This window comes from Rhipicephalus sanguineus, chromosome 10 (assembly GCF_013339695.2).
Source record: "Rhipicephalus sanguineus isolate Rsan-2018 chromosome 10, BIME_Rsan_1.4, whole genome shotgun sequence".
Classification (NCBI taxonomy): domain Eukaryota; kingdom Metazoa; phylum Arthropoda; class Arachnida; order Ixodida; family Ixodidae; genus Rhipicephalus; species Rhipicephalus sanguineus.
In genome coordinates, this window is record NC_051185.1 from 136,756,151 (window position 1) to 136,779,556 (window position 23,406).

The 23,406-nt window shown below is 45.8% G+C and overlaps 1 protein-coding gene across 1 annotated transcript in view; it reads left to right on the plus strand.

The window, feature by feature from the left end:
* LOC119372486 (G-protein coupled receptor-associated protein LMBRD2B) overlaps positions 1 to 23,406 on the plus strand; it is a 329,677-nt gene that overhangs the window by 215,567 nt on the left and 90,704 nt on the right. Inside the window, exon 10 of the mRNA XM_037642956.2 lies at positions 19,657 to 19,838. Coding sequence (XP_037498884.1) covers positions 19,657 to 19,838 — 182 coding nt within the window. The remainder of the gene's footprint in view (positions 1 to 19,656; positions 19,839 to 23,406) is intronic.

Consider the following 23,406-nt stretch of genomic DNA (forward strand, 5'->3'; position numbering starts at 1 on the left):
TTGTTTTGCTGCCAAAAATTTTTTCGAAGCACAGGAAATCAATAATGACAAAGAGGTGGAGTGGAGCGCTCATTCGCTCTGCTGTTTTGGCCAACTTTCGTTATGAATTGCACAAAATATATTAAAGTTAGGTAGCTGAAATTTCTTTAACTAAACATATGCATGTTTTTGCTTCTGCTCGGGTATTTTTAGTTTTTATGTGTAGTGTAGATGTTTTTATAAAAAACCTCAAAATTGGCCCAGGAAACGTTATTTTATTTACTTTGAAGGTCTTTATCTCAAAAAGGCCTTGTAGCAGAGCGACAAAAATTCCGCATTACGTTCTTCGCATGCTTATCTACCGAACTGCCGAATCTTATATTTATATAACTTTTCAGTAAAGAGATATAATTGGGCTAAGTTCAAGAAAACACCGAACAATGGAAACTTCTGACGACAGTTAAAAAAGAACCCCAGTTTTTTATTTCTTAAGCTTTGTCCACTCATTCTCCTCCACATCAGATTTCACAATCATTGAAAACATGTTGCATAATGTCGTTTTACTAATAGTTACGGCCCCTCCAATGAGACCCTTAGGCAAGGATTGGCAATTCCGACTTCTTGCCCAGCAGGTGTATAAAATGCAGGCAGGATTGAATTTCTTTTTATTAAAAGGCCAGCAGGTACCAAAAAAGGTGTTGCCGGCACTGAAGACGTTAATTTTGAAATTATTTGGTCACTGCAGCGGCTACGAGCGCGGGGCTACCGAGCAGGCGCGCGCGCGCCCGTGATGCTCGTTGTAAGAGACGGTGCAGTGAGAGCTCGTTTTCGCGTACTCAGACCGATTGAGTTCAAAACAGCAACACCTCTCGGGTGACTTGAATGCACGTGCACCGGTAGTCGCAGTGATCTGGTTAATGACGTCGATTTCTTTTTCAGGGGGCATAAGAATGTCATCGTTAAACTGTGCGTTCTGTGAAGATCTTTCATTGCAGTGGTAGCAAAAGCACGCGTAGCACAAGTAGTCTGTCTCACTGACATTCACTGATCTTTCGGGCGTTAAACGTTCCTTCAAAGCATTTATGTCTAGGTCGGTAACTCTGCGAAATTTTAACTTCTTTGCAATAATTAAAGGAGTACTGACACGATTTTGAGACATCGAAAAAGGGACATTTTTTAATTCGTTGGTATGCAGTGTCAACGCTGTCCACACACTGGAGTCGGAAAACACGTATAAAATATTTCAATTTGACTTTGAAGTTTTCGTCGCTGAGCATCTGCAAGCCAGCCCCACTGCAAGGACATTACCCTGACGAGTCAAGACAGTTCCCCCGAGTTAGCGAGTTCTGCGTCCTGCATGCAGCCTAAATCGTAGAAATCACTGTCAGGGTCCCTGGACGACAATAGACCCTTTTCACAATTGTAAAGCTAGCTTTCCTGCTATGCAGTTTGCTCAACTGATGGCGGCTGGTCACTTACTGCAAACATCGTGTTCAAGCACATTTTGCTTATGCTATGACGTGGAAAATGTAGACTCTGCTCTCTTGACATAAACACGCATAATAGACAAGCCCCAGCACATGCAACTATAGACCTCGTGTCCACTCTAAGCAAGACAGGTGCCGCCATTAGCTGGGACAAATATGCAGCGCAGGGAAGCCCACTTGCGGATTATGAAAAGGGTCTATTCACTCATCGTTGTTTATGTGCACCACGAGCAGATGACGAATTTGCCGCTAGTACGTCGCGAGTTTCTGAATCTCCGTGAAGTCACACTGCTATGAAATGACACTGAGAAGCCACCCCCACGATATCAAAACCGAAAGTGTCTTTTTAAGGTGGCGCTAATTAAAATATATACGATGCATTCCCAGGCACCACAATAATCGTTGTAGGTTTCTCGACACCAGTATTTTTATTTAGAGCAACAATCCGAAATTTTTTAAAATTCGTGTCAGTACTCCTTTAAGCTTTTTGTGCTTCGAAAGGTAGTCTCCACAATACACTAATTGAGAGCTATGCTGTCTCGCCATGAGACGCACAGGAGGAGTAGAATAAGAGCAAAGCGCAACAACTATTGCCGCCGAATGAAGTGTGAACAGCAGACCGAACGCGCGGCCAGTTCAGGCCGTCTGCTGCCGACATCTAAGATAGGCAAGCGCATCCGGTTACCGATAGTTTTGCTTTTCTTTCCTTTGACATTCCATATTTTGCTTTGCCACTGGAGTGCCACATTCATGCTTTCCCCTGATCGCAACTGGCGCAGTGCAGTTTCTGTGGCAGCAGCGTGCGTGAAGCGAGCGCTCATAGCTCCCTTATAGAGTTTTCATCTTGCTCCACCTCCGCCGTGTTATCAGCGCCTAGCTGAGATGCGAACAGAGGGCGGATAGAATAGCGAAGCACCAGTGCACGTGCGTTCAAGTCACCCGAGAGGTGTTGCTGTTTCGAACTCAATCTATCTGAGGACGCGAAAACGAGCTCTCACTGCGCCGTCTCTTGCAACGAGCATCTCGGGCGCGCTCGCGCTTGCTCGGTAGCCCCACGCTCGTGGCCGCTGCAGTGACCAAATAATTTCAAAATTAACGTCTTCAGCGCCGGCAACACCTTTTTCGGTACCTGCTGGCCTTTTAATAAAGAGAAATTCAATTCTGCCTGCATTTTATACACCTGCTGGGCAAGAAGTCGGAATTGCCAATCCTTGCCTAAGGGTCTCATTGGAGGACAAAGTTTCAGAAATATAAAAAATGGGGTTCTTTTTTAATTGTCGTCAGAAGTTTCCATTGTTCGGTGTTTTCTTGAGCTTAGCACGATTATATCTCTTTACTGAAAAGTTATATAAGTATAAGATTCGGCAGTTCGGTAGATAAGCATGCGAAGAACGTAATGCGGAATTTTTGTCGCTCTGCTACAAGGCGTTTTTGAGATAAAGACCTTCAAAGTAAGTAAAATAACGTTTCCTGGGCAAATTTTTGAGGTTTTTTATAAAAACATCTACACTACACATAAAAACTAAAAATACCCGAGCAGAAGCAAAAACATACATACAGTAATACCTCGTTAACTCGAAGTAGTAAAAACCAGAAAATATTTCGAGATAAGCAGATTTTCGAGATAAGCAAAGTTGGGCAAATTCCATTGAGAAGTTCAGTTCTATCTAGAAACGTTATCCATACTGACCAGTTTCTTAACAGGAGTGCCAAACTGGCTCTTTGTAAAGGTTTTGAAGAAAAATAATGACATACCAGCGCTATTAACCAGCTCTGTTTTTCGGCACTGCCTTTTTATTTAGTGCAGAGAGACCGACTAAGGCTGGTCTGCCTCTCAGTAACACTTGCACCTAGCAAAGCTTTCTCGAGTTGCTTAACACATCACATGTGCCGATCATCTGTGCCGCTGCACTCAAATTTATTTCGCATCAAGCGAAGCATGTTTCTTGTTTCGGCAGATGTCGTCACCCCTCGAGTAGCTGCGTCAACGCTGCCGCGATCACTGTGCGTGACGCCACGTTGTTTGGCTTAAGGGACGAAATGTGTTGCGTCCCACGACAGTTGCTAGCCCCTCCTAATTCTTAGGACGCTTTCTCGCATGGCATGCTGCAGAGAAAGTGACTATTAGAAACGTTTGGCATATGATGGATCAAGGCCAGACTGTACAGTTTTTTTCCCTCGGTCAGTATGAGATTATTGGTGCACAAGCTTCGGCTAGTTGGGCCGTTTTGTAGGTACGCAATCAGCTTTATTTGCGCCTGTTAGTAGCAGAAAAACGCGAATGTTCAGCTAGAAGCAACAAAGGCAGCAGATATTTCCAGACATGGACAAGCGAAAAGCTTGAATTAACCGAAATTGTGCAGTGAGGCAGTTTGAATTAAGCAGCTTTAAAATACATTGAAAACATAGTGGGCCAATCAAAAATTTAAAATATGTTTGAATTAACCGAAAGTTTGAATTATTGAGAGTCTACTGTAAGTAGAACCCCGCTGTTACGTTCCTCACTGCTGCGTTTTCCCGGCTGTTACGTCATTTTCCGCCGGTCCCGGCATAGCTCCCATAGGATACAATGTATTGGGAACCCCGCTGTTACGTCGTAACTGTCGGACCGTTCCCGTATGATACGTCGCGAAGTGCGCTCGGAGCCGACCGAGTGACTACCAAAGAGAGCGGCCATGGTGCATTTTCACGCAGCTTGGCCTCGTTTAAACGCAATATTAGCCGCATGAGAGGCGCAAGCTACAGAATCTGTCAATTGATGCAAACAAAAGCATGGCCTTCGAGATTCAAATTGCAAAGATGGCGTCTATGACGTAACTGCTTGCGAAAGCAAGGCCTTCGAGATTGGCATTTACTATTGAAAAAGCATAGCCTTTGAGATTTGTACTGCACAACATGGCGTGTATGACGTAATTGCTTGCGAAAGCAAGGCCTTCGAGATTGGCATTCACTTCTGCAATCGCGTTGGCGTAGACTCATCATCATCGTTATTTGTCGGAGAACGGGAGGAGTTCGAGCTGGTTGGAGCTCGCATGGTCGTGCGTACGGTTCGCGGTCGGACTCGCTGCGCCGGTCGTGATTGCGTGTGCTTAGTTCTTTCATGCCTACAGCTGTTGGGTGTTAAAAAAAAGTCACAGTTTCGCCTCAAGGGCGAAGCAATGAATGCGATAGCAAGAAACTAATGCTATACGAAGTGAGGCTCGCCAATGGATACTCTCAGTTTGAACAGCGCTCCTGTTGCAAACGCGGCCGAAGCAGCGAAGCAAACTAGCGTGCTTCAAGTGCCGAGCTGTGACACTTGATAGTTCGCGCTCATCGTCTGTTTGTTCGTTTAGCGGCATCCCTTCAGCTCGAGTGACTTTCGTACGCTCCGTAACATGAGCGCGGACACCACAGTGAAAGCTTGAAACAACCCTCTTCCCCTCACCACCAGAAAACCGCGCGAGCAGACAGCGGAAGGGCAAGGTTCTCCCTGCGCAATAAGAAGAAGCGAGCGAGCTCGCCGACGACCTTTAAATGCGCCCGTCGTGCTTCTAGCGCCATCTCGCTGGTAATGAAGAAACGCTTATAAGCGCCGGCCGTCTCCGAGTCCGTCCAGCGGTAAAGGGTGTGTATATAACGCTCGCCGTTAGCAACGTGGAGGATCTGCGTTTCGTGGCGTAGCGGTTAGCGCCGCTTGCTGCGGAGCAAGAGGTCCCTGGTTCGATTCCGCGCTCCGGAAGCATTTTTCTGAATTATTTTTCTTTGCGGCTTTTTTATGTATATACATACTTATACATATACGGTGCATGACGGCGACGGCGACAGCAAAATTCAGCCGAGACTGTCCATATAATTGCTATCGCAATAAAAAATCACATACGTTGATTACATTTCTGTGGATGAGGCCGTCCTAAGCTTCGCGTTTCTATCCATCGACTAGATCGCGGCTCAGCGCGCCAATTTTCGTGCTGCTCGTACGAATTGAAATAAAATTCTGTACCACTAAATATTTTGCCGTTTTTCCTGTTTTTCGGCTCTTACGTTTCCCGTCTCTTACGTTTATTTCCTATGGTCCCTTCAAAAACGTATTAGCGGGGTTCTACTGTATATCAATGATATTGTTGATGTTATTCACCTTAGTGTAGAAATAAGATTGCATAACTTCGTCTGGGTAGCGCATAAAACACGGACACAAAAGCTAGAGACGTAGACAGCACAAGCGCTCATTTCAACCCACGTTTATTTCGGAACACGCAAGAATATATACATCACTAATCACAACGATCTCAAGCATCAGGCTCGTGACATGAAAATTCTTTAGACTATCAAGAAAACCATTTCGTACTACTGCGCAGAATACCACATGCGTCGGACAGCAATGGCAACCCCTCCAAAAGACAAAAAAATGAAAAAAACAATAAACAATTTGACACTACAGTAGTCCAATCATTTAGAAAAACAACGAAATACAAATCTTCATATACCCTTTTCTATTCCACATGCGACATCAGGTATTTACGCGATCTTATGAAGCTACGCTAAGGAATGAGAATTCCTTATCGTGTAGGTGTACAGACGGTTGGCTTACGCAGAAGGTGCCTTGCCTCTGGATGACGCAAGCCTCAGCTATCTCGCGAGTTAATTGTACCCTGTGACGGAATAAAATGAAAGTTAGTTCAAACTGCGGATCGCAACCACACTGACGGCAATGTGAGGCCAAATTCAACGACAGAGCTCATTTTAAGGAGCTGTGGTGCTCGCGCAGACGGATGTTCAGGCAGCGGTCAGTCTGGCCCACGTAAGCTTTCCCACATGAAAGGGGGATCTGGTACACAACCCCTTTTACACAACACACAAAGCGAAGGCCATGCTTCATGGTGCACTGACCTCTTGCTTCTTCGTTTCTTTTTTGCCGGTACTGCAATCTCGCGCAAATCCCCTTTAGCTTATCTGTGGCTAGAAAAACAACATTAACGTTAAAGCGTGCCGCCACTCTCTTGAAGCGGTGGGATCCTCCGTGGATGTAAGGGATCACTGAGAACAGCCTGTTTTGATTACTTCTTCCTTCCGGCGGTAACTTTCCATGTTCTTTTAGCACACGTTCACTGGTGGCTGCTATTACAGCATCAGGGTAACCTGCCTGCTGCAATTTTTTCTACTGTTCGTGAACGCTTTGGTTCACCAGGTGCGGGCAGGACTTTGACATCGCAGACCGGATACATGACAACGCAATGCCGTTTTTCACGAGTCCCGAGTGGCCAGACTGATGGCTGAGCAAACCCTTTTTCGATCTTGGTCTATACTGCCAGCATATCTCCTCAGGGCAAAAAAAACATGTGAAGGTCGAGATACTGCAACGTATCGTTCTGTGGGCTCTCGCATGTGAACGTGAGGCCCTGCCCTTGTTCCCTGAACACCTTCCAGGGATGCAACAGCTGCGCCAATTGCGCCATTTTGATACAATTTCGTTTTTCTGCGCCGAGCTGCGCCGAAACTGCGATATTTCTCGATATTGCGCCACGCTGCGCCAAAATGCCCCCGGTAACCGCACAGATTTTCGTTTGCGCTAGTTTTAGCCTCGTTTTAACGCAGAACGAAGCCCGTATTGGCGACCTAATGTTGGGAGAGGCACCAGAGGTAAGGTGGCTACCAGAGGCACCTTCATCCAATCCGATTCGATCCAGTGGCGCTTGACTCAAACAAGACGTTAATCTGTTCTGGTGTGTTTGCTGGTGGGCCGATGGGCTTAAATGAAGTTTTTACTGCGGGTTTAAACGCTGCTTTACAGGGTAATTCAGCATGAGCAGAGGTGAGCGCCCATTTAATGTGGAAGCACCGCATAAAGAAAGTTAACTGACAAATCATTGGTCGACTAATCATCTTGACGTCGACGCGAGTGCGGTCACCGCTTTCCTGGCGCGAATGTTTAATGGCAGATACCAACGAGCACGTCAGTACGAGTTATCGCCAGCAACCTTTTCGCGATCAGGATCTTTATATCTGTTCGGTAGCGCGTGTGGCATAGCGCTATTGGTACTATACTGTTAATATATTGCACGCATTTTATAGGCGACGAACCCAAACATGCCGTTGGCTGCCGCCACCTGAGCGGAAACGCAGATTGCGTGCCGCTTGCAGAAACGAAAGCAGCTCACCATTGCTGCGTTAACCCAACGAAATCTTTGTCGTATCCCTACATGCGGTCACGAGCGGAGCGGGTAGGAATACTCCTCGGGAAAAGCTTTCATACGGTAGAGCACGCGACCGACCCGGGAGTGAAGGCGTTCGCTTTGTTGGAGACGCGCTGCACGAAACTAGCAAGGGTTCGGCTCTACGCGGCGACAGGCACTGCATTCAATGAAACGATGCCGACTTTCGCTGTGCATAGCTCCCCCCCTCTCTCTCTCTCTCTCTCTCTCACTATATATATATATGTATATATATATATATATATATATATATATATAAAATAAAGATAAGGGGGAGGACGCACTTATGAAGATTGTACTTATTGGCTGGTTTGTCTTAGACGTTGCATGACATATAAACACCGGACTTAGACTTTTCTCTTGAACTATATATACATATGGTGTCCCTCTTTAAAATGGACTTTCTCCTCAAGATCTTCTTAGCAGGGCGGAATACAAAATTCAGCGCATCGGTGCTGAATGAAGTGGATTGCAACAATGACGTGATCAACCGCTGGTGCAGGCCAGGTGCAAAGGACCTTGGTGCAAATTCACCAATGCACAAGGCCTTACTGGTTTCCGGAGAATTCACTGGCATTATTCAGCATGTTATGCACCGAAAACATTATTGTGGTGACATCGAAATGTTCGCATATATTTTTTTGTCACTGTTCCAAAAGCAAGCTTTGTTTGTGAAGCTGCTCCAAATTTGGAATTTTGTGCTCCAAAACAGAGTTTTTTTTCCCTGTAACTTGCTCCAAATTTGGATTTTCCTGCTCCAAAAGAGAGATTTTCCTGCTCCAAAAATTGCTCCAAATCCTATTTAGGCTGTTGCATCCCTGACCTTCATAACGTCAACCATTTGTCTGTTGAAATCACGCCTATCAACAAACACCAAGTAGTCGTCAACATAACGAACTATGTACTATCGTGAGCAATATGAGCTCGAACACGCGAGCGCGTGGCGAATACCCTCAAAACCGAGATAGCGTGTTACGTGGATGGCGCTGCCGCAACCGGAGGGGAAAGGAGGGGCGCTCTTCCGCTGATTGTTGGCACACCCGCTTCGCTAGCGCTGCTGCGTAACGGCTGGTGAGTGTCTGTCATCGGCCGCTAGCAAAAAAAACGCAGGAAAAAGATTGCACGTAAAACAAAATAATAAATAAAAGAGGCGTGTCAAAAGGCTCAGCCAGCACCACTATAGATATAATACAAGCATGGCCTCTGCATCACGGCAGTCTACGTCACAGCCGATATCTCAGCAGCTAGATAGACTGATCGGTCATTGGGTGTGGCTGTGCGCGTTTATGTGGATTCATATCACAGCTAGCAGCTACTGACAAGCTATAAGCTGCCGTTTTTGCAGCAACGATATTGAGGTGGGAGTGTCAACAGCGAGCAGAAGCGCGGCGCCCTTTCCACTTTGTTTCCGACAGTCGCCGCTGCGAATCAGCCGATGTAGGGTTCGAGGCTATTCGCCACGCGCTCGCGCGTTCGAGCTCATATTGCTCACGATAGTACCTTGTTTGCTAGACCACAAATGTTGCTCTCAATGGCCCTATCCACCTTCGCTAAAAAAATCGTACTCAGAATCGGCGCCACGCAAGAACCAATGCATACGCCAGATCTCCGAGCGAAAGCTTTCCCCTTCCAGCTGAGGAACGTTGAATCCAGGTAGCACCTCAAGGAAACCACCAACCGAAACGCCCGAGCAAGTGGTTCGTCATCTTCATCACTTATACACTCCTTCACACTCTGCAGTAAAGGAGCTTGCGGTAAAGAGTAGTATAGGTCCTCGATGTCAAGGCTGAACGCCCGTGACGCTCCCGAATAATTTTGCCTAAGAAATTACATGACCACATTGGAACTGGACACAAGGAAAGGATCATTAACAACAAGGGACTCCAAGTTCTCCTGTAAGTATCGAGGTGCTACCTGAAGCCAAGTGTTTGTTTCGGAAATGATTGTTCAGAAGGGGATGTCGGGCTTGTGAGTCTTAGCGGAAAAGAAAACCTCTAGAGTCTGGCCCTTTTCTTTCTTTACCGCTTCTACCAACTTTCCTAGACTGAGCCTCTTGAGTAGTTGCACTGCTTGCTTTTTTACTTTGGCAGGCTTTTCTGACACCTCTCGGAAGTTTTTCTGAATAGCCGCGTTTTTTTTTTCGGAAAACATGCCTTGAGACAAAATCACGAAGAACCCTTCCTTATCGGACAGCACTGCAGTCAAGCCTGAAGAATACAGGAAATCTACAATAGGAGACATGCTATTTCGTTTCACTCGCCTTGGTCCGTGCTTGAGCAGAACCTCGGTGCACTCTGCCACACACGTAGTCCTGCTGTCCTCTGGCACTCGTTGCGCCACGGTTCTTGACATCGAGACTAGTTCCACCGGAAGCAGAGAAGGTTCAACACAGAACTTAGGGCCCTTTTGTAACTCCTTCAGATGCTTCAGAGGCACATCACAGTTGCTGAGGTTTAGCACTTTAGTCTCTGCTGCCGGGTTTTTGCGTTTTTTTGGAAGCGTCCGTCTGACCTGGTCCCAGAGCCACTCCATGAACTGGTTGCCGAGCTTCAGCCCTATTCCATATCTGTTGTTCATTAAAGACGGGTTCACATCTCGCCCACAGGTCACCCGCAAGCAGTCCTTGAGGAACCGCAGCTGATGCCACAATTCAGAGCACAGCAAGCGGCACAATCTTCTAGAGTGTTCAGCTGAAGGTCGCAACACACCAACGAACACTTGCAGATCGGGTGGGCACGTAGAAGCTTTTGCAAACCACGACGCTGTCCTGGCTCGACACACATATACGGCAATGAGCGAAGTGAGAACGCTGGGGTTAGATAGTAAAATGCTAGAACACATAGCAGAGCCCTTCGTACTAGAAATAAGACTGATAAGTGCGGCAAGTTGGGCAGGTTGGTAAGGATGCATAACATCGACTGGGTAGCGCATAGATAGAGATGTAGACAGCACAAGCGCTAACTTCAAACCACGTTTATTTCGGAACACGCAAGAATATATACATCACTAATCACAACAATCTCAAGCATGCAGCGATGGCGTAGTGGTAGAGCATCAGCCTCGCATGCAAGAGGTCCGTGGTTCGAATCCCGGTGCCGGACAGTTCCCAACCGGATTAAAAATGAAAATCCGCGTGATGATGAAATTGTGTGAAAAGGCCTGGGGTGCAGCCTCACTGGCGGCCACAGCCAGTAATGCACTCCCTCACCAGAGCAGGATTGGCCACCCTGGTGTAGTACTTGGTCACTACCTCCCACATGAATACACCAATTAACCCTCGGCCCTCAGTCCCCAGTGGCTGCGAAGCAACTGACCAAGGCGGCGGTCAGACCTGCAACGCAGCAGAGGGTGCTAAGAATCTCTGGGTCCGGACAGGCCGCCATTGGAATCTGAACTTGGCTACGTATAACGCTAGAACTTTATCTAGTGAGGCAAGTCTAGCTGTACTATTCGAGGAATTAGAGGGTGTTAAATGGGATGTAATAGGTCTCAGTGAGGTTAGGAGGCCACATGAGGCTTATACAGTGCTGAAGAACGGACACGTCCTATGCTATCGTGGCTTAGCTGACAGAAGAGAACTAGGGGTGGGGTTCCTTGTTCATAAAAATATAGCTGGCAGTACAGAGGAATACTGTAGCATTAATGAAAGGGTGATATGTATCGTAATTAAGTTTAATAAGAGATACAATAGGAAGGTGGTACAGGCCTATGCGCCTACATCCAGCCATGATGATCAACTGGTTGAACACTTCTACGAAGACGTAGAAAGCAATGAGTAAGGTAAAGACACAGTATACTGTACTAATGGGTGGCTTTAATGCAAAGGTAGGCAAGAAGCAGCCTGGAGATCATGCAGTTGGGGAATATGGCATCGGCTCTAGAAATGCCAGAGGGGAGTTACTAGTAGAGTTCGCAGAACGCAATAATTTATGGATCTTGAATACCTTCTACAGAAAACGGGCTACTCGTAAGTGGACGTGGAGGAGTCCTAATGGCGAAACTAAAAATGAAATAGACATCATAATGTGCGTCCACCCAGGCATTGTACAGGATGTGGAAGTAGTTAACAAGATCCGATGCAGTGACCATAGAATGGTAAGATCTAGAATTCAACTAGACTTGAGGAAGGAACGGCAGAAACTGATACGCAAGAAGCCGATTAATGAACTCGCTCTGAGAGGGAAAGTACAGGAATTCAGAGTTTCACTTCAGAATAGGTACGCGGCTTTAACCGAGGAAACCGACCTTAGCGTTGACGCAATGAATGATAACCTGACTAGTATCATTAAGGAGTGTGCAGTGGAAGTCGGGGGTACAGTCGTCAGACAGACACTGGTAAGCTATCCCAAGAGACGAAAAACCTCATTAAGAAACATCAAGCTATGAAAGCCTCAAGTGCAACAGACAAAATAGAGCTGGCGGAGCTTTCGAAGTTAATCAATAGGCGTAAAATAGCCGACATAAGAAAGTATAATATGGAGAGAATTGAACATGCTCTAAAGAACGGAAGAAGTCTCAAAGCTATGATGATAAAACTGTGCATAGGCAAAAATCAGGTGTATGCATTGAGGGACAAGGAAGGCAAGGTCACAATGGCAGTGATTCCACTCCTGCGCCAACTGCGCCAAAGTGCGCCAAATTGTATTTACTGCGCCATCCTGATAATATCGACGAAAATTGCGCCAAACTGCGCCAAAGTCTCGGGTTTGGGGGTGTCTATCACCGGCAATCGCACGGCCGGCGCGTCAGAACATGTGTAGCTTGATCTTGGGGCTGCCAAAGTCGCAACCATGGACCAAGAATTATTCCGTTGATTAAATAGCGCTCGCGCGTGCGTCCCGAATCAGCCACGATGCCAAGCACGGTGCCGACGCAGCTTCTGTTCTGCAAGTCGGCTCGACAGCAAAACGCGCTCTCCGCAGAGGCTCGTGACGTCTAGGCCTCTTGGTAGCGAGAAAGTGCGACGGCGATTCATCGGCGGACGTCATCTGTTCCAGAAACGCTGCTGATAGCTCGTTTCAAGCGTCGCACGGCGCGTAAGGAAAGCAATGTTCAGTAATAATACATGAGTGCCGCTAAAATGTCTGTCACTTCTGTTTCCGGACATCGCGGAATGTAATCTGGGATCGCTAGCAGTATATATATGGAACAATATCGAATTTTCCTTGCTTCGCGTTTATGGAAGAGCACGCGAACGGTGGAAACGCGTTCACACTTTTCCTCGGATATACTTTATCCATGGATCTTCATTAGGAAGAGCTTTTTCGTAATTGCTTATACCAGCACGTCCGAGTTTAATCACTCTGCGGTGAATACCCCTAAAAGGCCCTGCCCTTTCGAGCTCACGTGCTAGAGTTCCAATTCGAACTTTTTGCTGGCTTTTTAAAAATGTCATCTCATTAATAAAAGCATATATCCTGGTCGGAGGAGCCGCAAATACGCAGCTGTCAGTAGCAGGCCCGTCGCTGACGGCCCACGGTGAAGCGGCTACCGCATATTACACGTCCGCCCCTCGCTTTCGGGGGTCAATAGCTGACGTGTAAAAAAACTCAGTTTCGCATAAGGGCAGAGTAATGAATGCGATACCAACAAATTGTATTGTTAAACGAAGTAAGGCTAGCAGCTAACTCTTTTGGATTCGATCTCGCGTAACTCAACAAAACACTGGTTTAAGGGAATATGGCCGCTCCAGGAACCGAAGCGTTTTCTTGCTCTGAGTTCTCTAAACACGAAGTAAGCGTTGAGAGCACAGCAAGTTTACGAGCCGTCTCCTGATGCCTCGAGATGGCGCGCGCGCAAGCGATTGCGCCCTTCGAACGATGCGGCCCCCCCCTCCCCCCCCCCGCTCCTCTGGCGTCCCTTCATGCTCCTTACGAAAGACGGGCGGGGCGTTTCCTCTCTGTTTGATGAGCAATCGACGGCAGGCCCGCAGGCGGGAAGATGTTATCTCATGCGCTGTCCGTGCGACGGAGACAGACGGCCGGCTAGCTTAATCTCCGCTTCAGCCGCGTTCGTCGCCAGTGCTCGCGAGCTTTTACCCGCGGCTAGAATGCGCGTGGTGATGTTATTAATTTGGTCTTTATACAGAAAATTACGGCAATGGCGACGACAAAAATCCGCGGAGAGCGTCCATATAATTGTTATCACAATAAACATTTAAAAAAAGTTGAGGAGCCATTTCACTTTGTGAAGTGGATGATAAGCGAAGCTGTTTCGTGCACGGCAAGGAGGTGACATGGTGGAGGACAGTTTGGTATGTAAGGCCAGGTTGTTAACGTTCAATACGCAATATTAATGCGAAAGCATCAGATGCTTTATCAAACACGAAGTTGACCGTCGGCGGCGTCAATCGATTGATGCAAAAAATAATCACGTGATGACGCCATCACGACGTCATAGATCGTCAAAACTTGTGACGTCATCATGGCGTCATATATCGTGATGTCACGTGATGACGCCGTCACGACATCATCGCTTTACACTGCTTCCGTAATCGGTGCGCCGATCATGGAGCTAGCGCAAAACCAGGTGAGGTGCAGAAAGCTTGCAGAGAAGGAGGGGGAGGATCAACCCGTCGATCGAGAAGAAAAAGAACCTGGCTTTCGCCTTGGAGTTTTCTTAGGGGAATGCATTAGGGACAGTGTGGCTCTTTGGTATTGAGGCACTGCTGTACATCACGGCGTTTGTCTACAATGTCTGCTGATAACCACATAGATGTATTTAGAGTGTTATTTCATAAAGTTCAATTTCATTGATCTGGTATTCTGTTTATTTGCTAGTGTCGAAAATAATCGCCGAAGAGGTTAATTCAGAACACTCAACTGCATGAGCCCTTACTTTTTCAATAGCGAGTGAAGTATAGAGTTCTCCTGAGATTATTTTTTCCATGAGATTTGCAATGAATCGAAATATTAGCCCCATAGTAATATTCTAGTGCTTGAATTTATTGCAATATGCTTCTGTAGTGCACTCCAGGATGTAAAATTCGCTGCTCCAGAGTGCTCCCAGTTGCAAAATTATCTGCTCCAAAGTGCTCCAAGATGAAAGTTTTGCTGCTCCAAAGTGCTCCAAAACGGAAATTTTGCTGCTCCAAAAATTGCTCCAAATCAGAAGTCCTCGGTAGCATCACTGCAATGGATAGAGTAGTTGAGGTAGCGGAAGAGTTCTACAGAGATCTGTACAGCAGCCGAGACAGTCAGGATGATAACGTCAGAAGCAGTAATAGCCCAGAGGAATCTCACATCCCACCAGTATTGACAGGAGAAGTAAAGAAAGCCCTAAAGGGAATGCACAGAGGCAAAGCCGCTGGTGAGGATCAAATAACATGAGACCTGTTGAAAGACGGTGGAGAGATTATGTTAGGAAAACTGGCCACCCTGTATAAGAAGTGTCTCTCGATGGAGAGGATACCAGAATCTTGGAAGAATGCCAACATCATCTTGATCCATAAGAAAGGGGACATCAAGGACCTAAAAAATTACAGGCCCATCAGCTTACTGTCCGTTGTCTACAAGCTATTTACAAAAGTAATTGCTAACAGAATTAATACGACATTAGAGTTCAATCAACCAAGGGACCAGGCAGGATTTTGTACAGGCTTCTCAACAATAGACCATATTCATACTATCAATCATGTGATAGAGAAATGCGCAGAATACAACCAACCCCTATACATAGCCTTCATAGATTACGAGAAGGCATTTGATTCGGTGGAGACATCAGCAGTCATGCAGGCACTGCGGAATCAGGGCATCGACGAAGCCTATATAAACATAATGGAAGAAATCTACAGCGGATCCACAGCCGCTACAGTCCTCCATAAAGCAAGCGACAGAATCCCAATAAAGAAGGGCGTACGGCAGGGAGACAATCTCTCCAATGTTATTCACCGCGTGTTTACAGGAGGTTTTCAGGGCCCTAGATTGGGAAGAGTTAGGGATAAGAGTTAGTGGAGAGTATCTCAGTAACCTGCGATTCGCTGATTACATTGCATTGATGAGTAATGCGGGAGACGAATTACAGCTCATGATTACTGAACTGGATACGGAAAGTAGAAGAGTAGGTCTGAAAATTAATATGCATAAAACTAAAGTAATGTAGAACAATCTTGGCAGAGAACAGCGCTTTGCGAAAGGTGGCGAGACACTTGAGTACGTCTACTTAGGACAGGTAGTAACCATGGAGCCGAACCATGAGAGTGAAATAACTAGAAGAATAAGGATGGGATGGGGCTCATTCGGCAAGCATTCTCAGATCATGAACGGTAATCTACCACTATCCCTCAAGAGAAAGGTATATAACAGCTGCATCTTACCGGTACTTACCTACGGAGCAGAAACCTGGAGACTTACAAAGAGGGTTCCACTTAAACTGAGGACGACGCAGCGAGCGATGGAAAGGAAAATGATAGGTGTAACCTTAAGAGACAGGAAGAGAGCAGAGTGGGTCAGGGAACAAACGGGGGTTAAGGACATCACAGTTGAAATCAAGGAGAAGAAATGGATATGGGCCGGGCACGTAGCACGTCGGCAGGATAACCGGTGGTCATTAAGGGTAACTGACTGGGTTTCAAGAGATGGCAAACGCGTGAGGGGAGACAGAAAATTAGGTGGGTAAATGAGATTGAGAAGTTTGTAGCTATAACGTGGCAGCAGAAAGCACAGGACCGGGTTGTTTGGCGGAACATGGGAGAGGCATTTGCCCTGCAGTGGGCGTAGACAGGCTGATGATGAATCCCAATGATCTGAAGCATGAGTCTCATGACATGAAAATTATTTAGACTGCCACATGCGTCGGACAGCAATGACAACCCCCCAAAAAAAAGAAAAAAAGGAAAACAAAAAAACAAGAAACAAAACATTTGAAAGTACAGTACTCCAATCATTTAGAAAAACAACGAAATACAAATCTTCATAAACCCTTTTCTATTCCACGTGTGACATCAGGTATTTGCGCGATCTTATGAAGCTACGTTAAGGAATGAGAATTCCTTATCGTGTAGGTGTACAGACGGTTGGCTTACGCACAAGGTACCTGGCCTCTGGATGACGCAAGCCTCAGCTATCTCGCGAGTTAATCGTACCTTGTGACGTAATAAAACGGAAGTTAGTTCAAACTGCGGATCGCAACCATACTGACGGCAATGTGAGGCCAAATTCGACGACGGAGCTCATTTTAAGGAGCTGTGGTGCTCGCGCAGACGGATGTTCAGGCAGCGGCCAGTCTGGCCCACATAAGCTTTCCCACATGAAAGGGGGATCTGGTACACAACCCCTTTTACACAACACACAAAGCGAAGGCCATGCTTCATGGTGCACTGACCTCTTGCTTCTTCGTTTCTTTTTTTGCCGCTACTGCAATCTCGGGCAAATCCCCTTTAGCTTATTTGTGGCTAAAAAAACAACATTAACGTTAAAGTGTGTCGCCACTCTCTTGAAGCGGTGGGATACTCCGTGGATGTAAGGGATCACCGAGAACGGCCTGTTGAACGCGTGCTAAAAGAAGTAAGAGCACATGGAAAGTTAGCGCCGGAAGGAAGAAGTGATCAAAACAGGATGTTTCGAGTTGAGTGCTCATTAACAACCGAGCGCCAGGTAGGTGTACTCCTCTACCCCTTTGGAAATACCGGTGGGTTCCCGGTCGGCACTGGGAATTGAACCCGGTACCTCCCGTATTGGAAGTGGACGCTCAACGATGAAGCCACCACTGCGGTACGGGCCAGTACGGGCGAGTCAGTACAGCTACTCTTGAAGTGCCATACGCATGTGTTTGACGAGATAGTCAGTGCGGCGAGATTTCTTGACACCAGTGTCGCACTTTTGAAGGTGGTCCTCCTCGAGGTGGCAGCGAACTGTGGTGGAACGCAGTTTTGTTGTCGTCTGTTAAAAGCGTGCAGTACAGATAACGCTATGCCAACCGCGCGGCCAAGCAGATAGTTGAAGGCGCTTATTGTGATGTTCTCCTGACAAAGAGTAACATCATGGTCGTTCAGTACTTTTGAGGGACCATGGTGTATTGAAGGACTATTGTTAACACTGACCTACAGGAAGCTCTTGGGAAGCTTGAAAAGCTAAATAAGCATACGTATAAAAAGCCAAGGCAGTTAAAGGCATCTGCTAAATAATATGACTCATCTTAAGCAAAGGCATGATACTATGTAACTACAATTCTTGTGCAATTACAATTCTTTTATTGTTGATAAGTGAGAAGGCTTTACGTTTTTTTTTTCATATGTTTGTTATTTCACATGTTTGTTACATGCGCTAGATAAGGTCGCACGGTATGAAAAAATGTAGTGTAGTTCATACCTGTCAATAATCTGTTAAAAAACTTTCTCCAAAGGCTGTTTCAGTGTTATATGTATTCTAAGCCAATTAAAATACGTACTTGTTTCCCAAGTTGCTACAAACTTGTTTTTTCAAGCTCCTAGGATGACATATTAAATGCCGCTAACTGCTGCAAATCAAGGTTCTTCTGCTCCAAAATCGAAATTTTGCTCCTCGAAAACTGCTTCCAATTCAATTTCGGCCGTCTCACCCCTGTAGTTGTAACTTTTGCTCCACTAGTTGTTAATGTTACTCAATGCATTATTTAACCTTGAAGTTAGAGCTGTAAGAGATTTATCAGATGAAGGCGTGGTAGTGTCATCGGTGTTTAAAACACAATGATCGCAATTGGAGGAGTTAAGAGAATCCGGATAATTGCCAATATATAAAACAAAAAGCAAAGGACCTAGAACTGAGCCCTGTGGTACACCTTGGTTAATGCATTTTGTCGCCGAGAAGGTATTTACTACGTGCTCTGAGTGTTGGTGTTCAAGTAAGTAAGTTTTTAAGAATGTTGGCTCAGGACCGGCTATACCGTAATTCTCTATACAATGGGACTTGACGGTTGACTGTATCAGAAGGTTTTGTGAAGTCTGAAAAAAAAAAAACAGATACGACAACATTTTCTGAATTGAAGCGCTTTCTTATGTCATCAGTAGAGACACAACAGCTAGAAGTGTGGAACTTCCAAGGCAGGAACCAGGTAGGTTATTTTTTTACCAACTTGAGCTTTGTTAAGTAGTCAAGAAAACAAATAATTTCTCAATGAGTTTGCTAAGGCGTGAAAGAATTGCCATTGGTTGGTAAGTAGTAACTGCTTGCTTTACATCTTTCTTTAAAAACTGGAATAATCTTTGTGTTTTTTAAAAAACAAAGGGAATGAGCCATGTCTTTGCATGAGGTTGATAATATGACACGGGGCAGTATGACAGAGTGTCTCACATACTAATAAATGCGCAGCGAGCTTTAAATGCCTTCCTGAAATGTTATCTAAGCCAGGTCTTGTGTTTTTAGGATTAGCAAGCTTGAAGAACACTTGATTTGGTGTAGCAAGAAACAGGAAGAATGATTAAGTCATATAGCTGAAAGTGTTATACTTTTATGTTGTTATAGTATAAACTCAAGAAATGTAGTATAAATGGAGGAAAGTCTTGGTGGAGTCTTAGTTCAGAGTGGCCACTTGAGCGAGGCACCTGACAGCTTGGCAGCTGGTACTGGAGAATGCTGATAAGGCCACAGGCGCTGATGGCAGCACCTCTGCAGCAACTTCACCATTAGAATGTCTCCAGTTAATCTTTGCAGTCATTATGAATGTTTGGCCTTTTCGTGTTAACAGACATAATGACACTCTCAAGGACTCTGTGCAGCAATGTTACTGTGATTAAATTCTGTTCACTTTTAATAGGATGCTGTGCCAGTTTACTAGATGGTGTCCTTTTTTATTTTCGAGATTGTATCTCTATGATGTATTTGCGACAAAGTAGTTTCTTGTGTTCCCAGAATGTATCCCTGCCGTTGCAGTGTCACTGTGCTCCATTGCTGTGCAGTTCTCTACACGTAGCTAGCTGGAACAACGTTGTGGCTCGATGGGTAATACTGTCATTCCTATGTGCCAGTGCAGGTGAAAGTTGTGGACTGAGAATTTCATAGCTAATGGGATAAGTTTGTTTTCAGAGTGGTACTGGCTGTGCCGGGTGCGTGGTCACTGCCTGCGGGCCCTGTCTCTCCTGCTGGGCCTGTGGAGTGCGGCAGTGGTGTGGAGTGAGATGACCTTCTTCATCCGCTCTCCCATGGTGTCCCTCTTCGGGCTGTTCCACCGGGCAGCCGAACGGCGGCACGACTACCTCGCCATTGAGGTAGGATGGAGCCTCGATAGGGCCACAAAATGAACCCTTAAGACGCTGTCTACACAATTGTGTGCATCTCTTGTTTTTGCTATTTATATTTAGTACAGGCTAACAAAGAGCAAGATACATTGAGCTTTGGATAAATTGAACCTCCCGCTTAGGAAATTTGTCTTCATTTAACTGAAGACAAATTTAACTTTACTGAAGGCACTGCCATGTTAAGTGACTCATTCAACGTGCCGCTTCCCGCGAGCCATGTCAAAAGTATAAGTGTTATTTGCTCAAAGTGAACATAACAAAAAACGAATGTGCACCATATTTCGAGCTCGAAATTTGATTATATTTTGCAAAAGCAGAATGTGAATAACTTCAGAGTGAATGGATATTTAATTGCAATTTAAACAAGATGAATTACCATTGAGCACATAAATGAAAGTATTATTACATCATTTTTATTGCAATAGAATATTGGGTGCCTTGAAATAATGCTGTCTAAATTTGGTGCATTCCACAGGCGACGTCTGAAAGGGTTAAACACATTGAATTAAATAAACAAAAATACATTTGTTCGCTCAATGCAAAGTTTAAAGATAGTCCTAAATAATTCTGGAAATTTATTAGAGTTAATTGTAGAGGGCACGAGTGCCGGATGGATGGATGGATGCTATGAGCGTCCCCTTTATAACGGGGCGGTGACATGTCTGCCACCAGGCTTGAAGAAAAAAAAGAAAAAAAATCCCTTTCTTGTTTCATGTTGGCCTAATACCTTATCTACATTGATTAAATCTATGTTATTATACCAAGAAAATATAAATTCACGGTCCATCTCTCTGCCTCTTAAGGTAGAATGACCTTATTTTTCCCAATTATTTATTTTTGTACTTTATCTCTACTTTTCTGCCACCAATACTCTAACCCTCTCTTACTTATTTCTATCGCGGACGTGTTCAGCTTTCCATTGTTGTCCCTAAAACCCAAGGCTTCATGTAGAGTCGCACGTATACCTGGGTGAATATCGCCACATTCAATCAGTACATGTTCCATCGTTTCCTTAGTTTCCCCGCAGTATGTACATTGTTCTTCTTCGTTACGGAATCTCGCTTTGTAACTACGCATTCTAAGGCTACCTGACCTTGCTTCAAACAGTAAAGCGCTTCCCCTTGAATTATCATAAAACATTTCCCTCCTTATTTCGTTTTTTCCCTTTCGGTAGTTACTCAGAGCCGGCTTCTTTTCCATCGCTGTCATCCAATAAGTCCTCTCCGCCTCTCTGACCTTCCGCTTAATGCTCCTTGTTGCCATATCGCCTGCACTGCTAGCCGTATATTTACTGGTGAGCCACCTAGTTCTTTTTCTCCACTGCGTGTCAACGCTTTTTCTATACAAATACCTGAAAACCTTCTCTGCCCATCTACTCTTCTTCATTTTCCTCAGCCTCTCTTCGAATCTCATTTTGCTCTGCGCTTCCCTCACTTCAAAGCCTGTCCATCCCATATCACCCTTTACAGCCTCATTTGTCGTCTTCCCGTGAGCGCCCAACGCGAGGCGGCCCACCGTCCTTTGATTTACATCCATTCCTGATTGTACCTCTGACTTCATGCACACCACTGAGTTCCCAAATGTAAGCCCCGGGACCATCACACCCTTCCACAGCCCTCGAAGCACCTCGTACCTATTGTATCCCCATAAAGCTCTGTGCTTCATAATTGCAGCATTCCTCTTTCCCTTTGCTACCGATGCTTTCTCTTGTACCTCCATATATCTATCCCCCTCATTTACCCATACTCCGAGGTACACGTACTCGCTTACCCTCGGTATTTTTTGGCCCTGTATTAAAGGGACCGACAACTGATCTTTCTCGACCCAGTTTTTTACGGCGCGACAGGAAGCTTACCCTTCGTAGCGTTTGTAGCTGCAGTGGTTTATCCTAAAAGCACGTAGTTACAGTGAACTCCCGTTAAGACGAACTCGGTTAAGACGAATTCTCGCTTATGCCGAACAACACAGGACCGGTTGTTTGGTTCCCCATAGACTCAATGCAAAAAAAATTCGCTTAAGACGAACTGCCCAAGTGTACTCTTCTGTTAAGACGAACTCTCGCGGTGGTCAACAGCGCTGGCGATTCTGCGAAACGAACACTGCAGTCTTGGTTGGGCATTCAGGCGACCGAGAAAAAGCACAAAAGAAAAAAAAAAGCGCTTTCGGGAGCAAAGACGCGAAGCAAATCGCGACGCGGAGGGGGCGAGATAAAGGAAAAAGAACAGTCAGCGGATAAAGCCGGCATCCCCCTCACCCCAGCCTGTGGGTGGGGGAGGTGCGGGCTTTATCAGCAAATAAAGCAACAAAAAGAGTAGGGGGACTTACAACTTGGACCCCCAAGCCATTGTATTCCCCTCCCGTTCTTCAGTTTCCCAGCTGGAGTACAAAGGAGAACAGAAGAACACATGAGCTTGGGGCCCCTCCGCCGTGGTCAGCGGGGTGGTCAGCGGGGCAAACGCAAGGGGAGTGGGGAAAAAAAAAAAAGAAAGCAACAACAGGAACAAAAATGGTCTGTGCATTACAATCGAGTACGAAACCGTCAGAGGGGTCAGGTGCATTGTCATCGCCATCACACAATGGCGGCCGAGCACATGTATTTTGTGTACAGTGTTCTAGAAGTTTGTAGTGCGCTCACTGAGCGGCGGAGCGTGACGCACTTCATGTCGCCGCCGACAGGCGGCGCGGCTCCCAGCGTCACCTGAAACTTTCCGGCGGGTTGCTGGGCGCGACTAGCGCGCGTTGCTGTTTTGCGCGCAAGAAAAGTCAAAGTTACGGTGTGCAACACGCGGAGCTTCTTTTGATACAACTTTTCTGTGAGTTGTGAAATAAATTACTGTCGTTGTGACTGATTTACGAAGGGTGGGCGATGTTTTAAGCGGCTATTGCGTAGATGAATGCTCCTCCACGTAGCCGCTGCAGTAACAGATAGGGCGTGTATAGTTGGGGGTTTGAGGAGGAGGAGGAGGAATAAACTTTATTATGAACCAGCAATTTAGGTTCGTTGGCCTAGGCCTCCCACGTGGGGACCTCGAGGTCTTGCCTCTTCGCCGCCAAAGTTTTTTTTTTTTTTTCCTGCTGATCGATACGATTTTCAATGCCCTTTCGCCACTGTAACCATCATAGCGACTTCACTCTCGCCTTTCGAGCCCCACAACAACGCCTAATTTTTTTTTATTCGCATATATGAGCCGGTCTGTGTAATAGGAGAATCTGTTGCTGGGTCTGTTGGTATACATACTTGAAGAAATGAAAAAACCAGCTTACGGACGCTTACACAAGAAGAGAAGACACTCGCTGGAACAATTAAGCAACAGGTTTAATGAAACCACATAACGTTAACTCCCTGATAATTAGCCAAGCGCGCATGCGTCGTACATAAAACACGTGTGATTCACAATAAGAGAGAATGACATCAGTAACCACATTTTTTTAAAATAAGCAATCTTTTTCTTTGAAGAGTGACAGATACAGTAATGCATTTGTTCAAACTTATGTTTCCAAATTTGCGCTTCAATCACTTCACGTTCGTATTATTTGC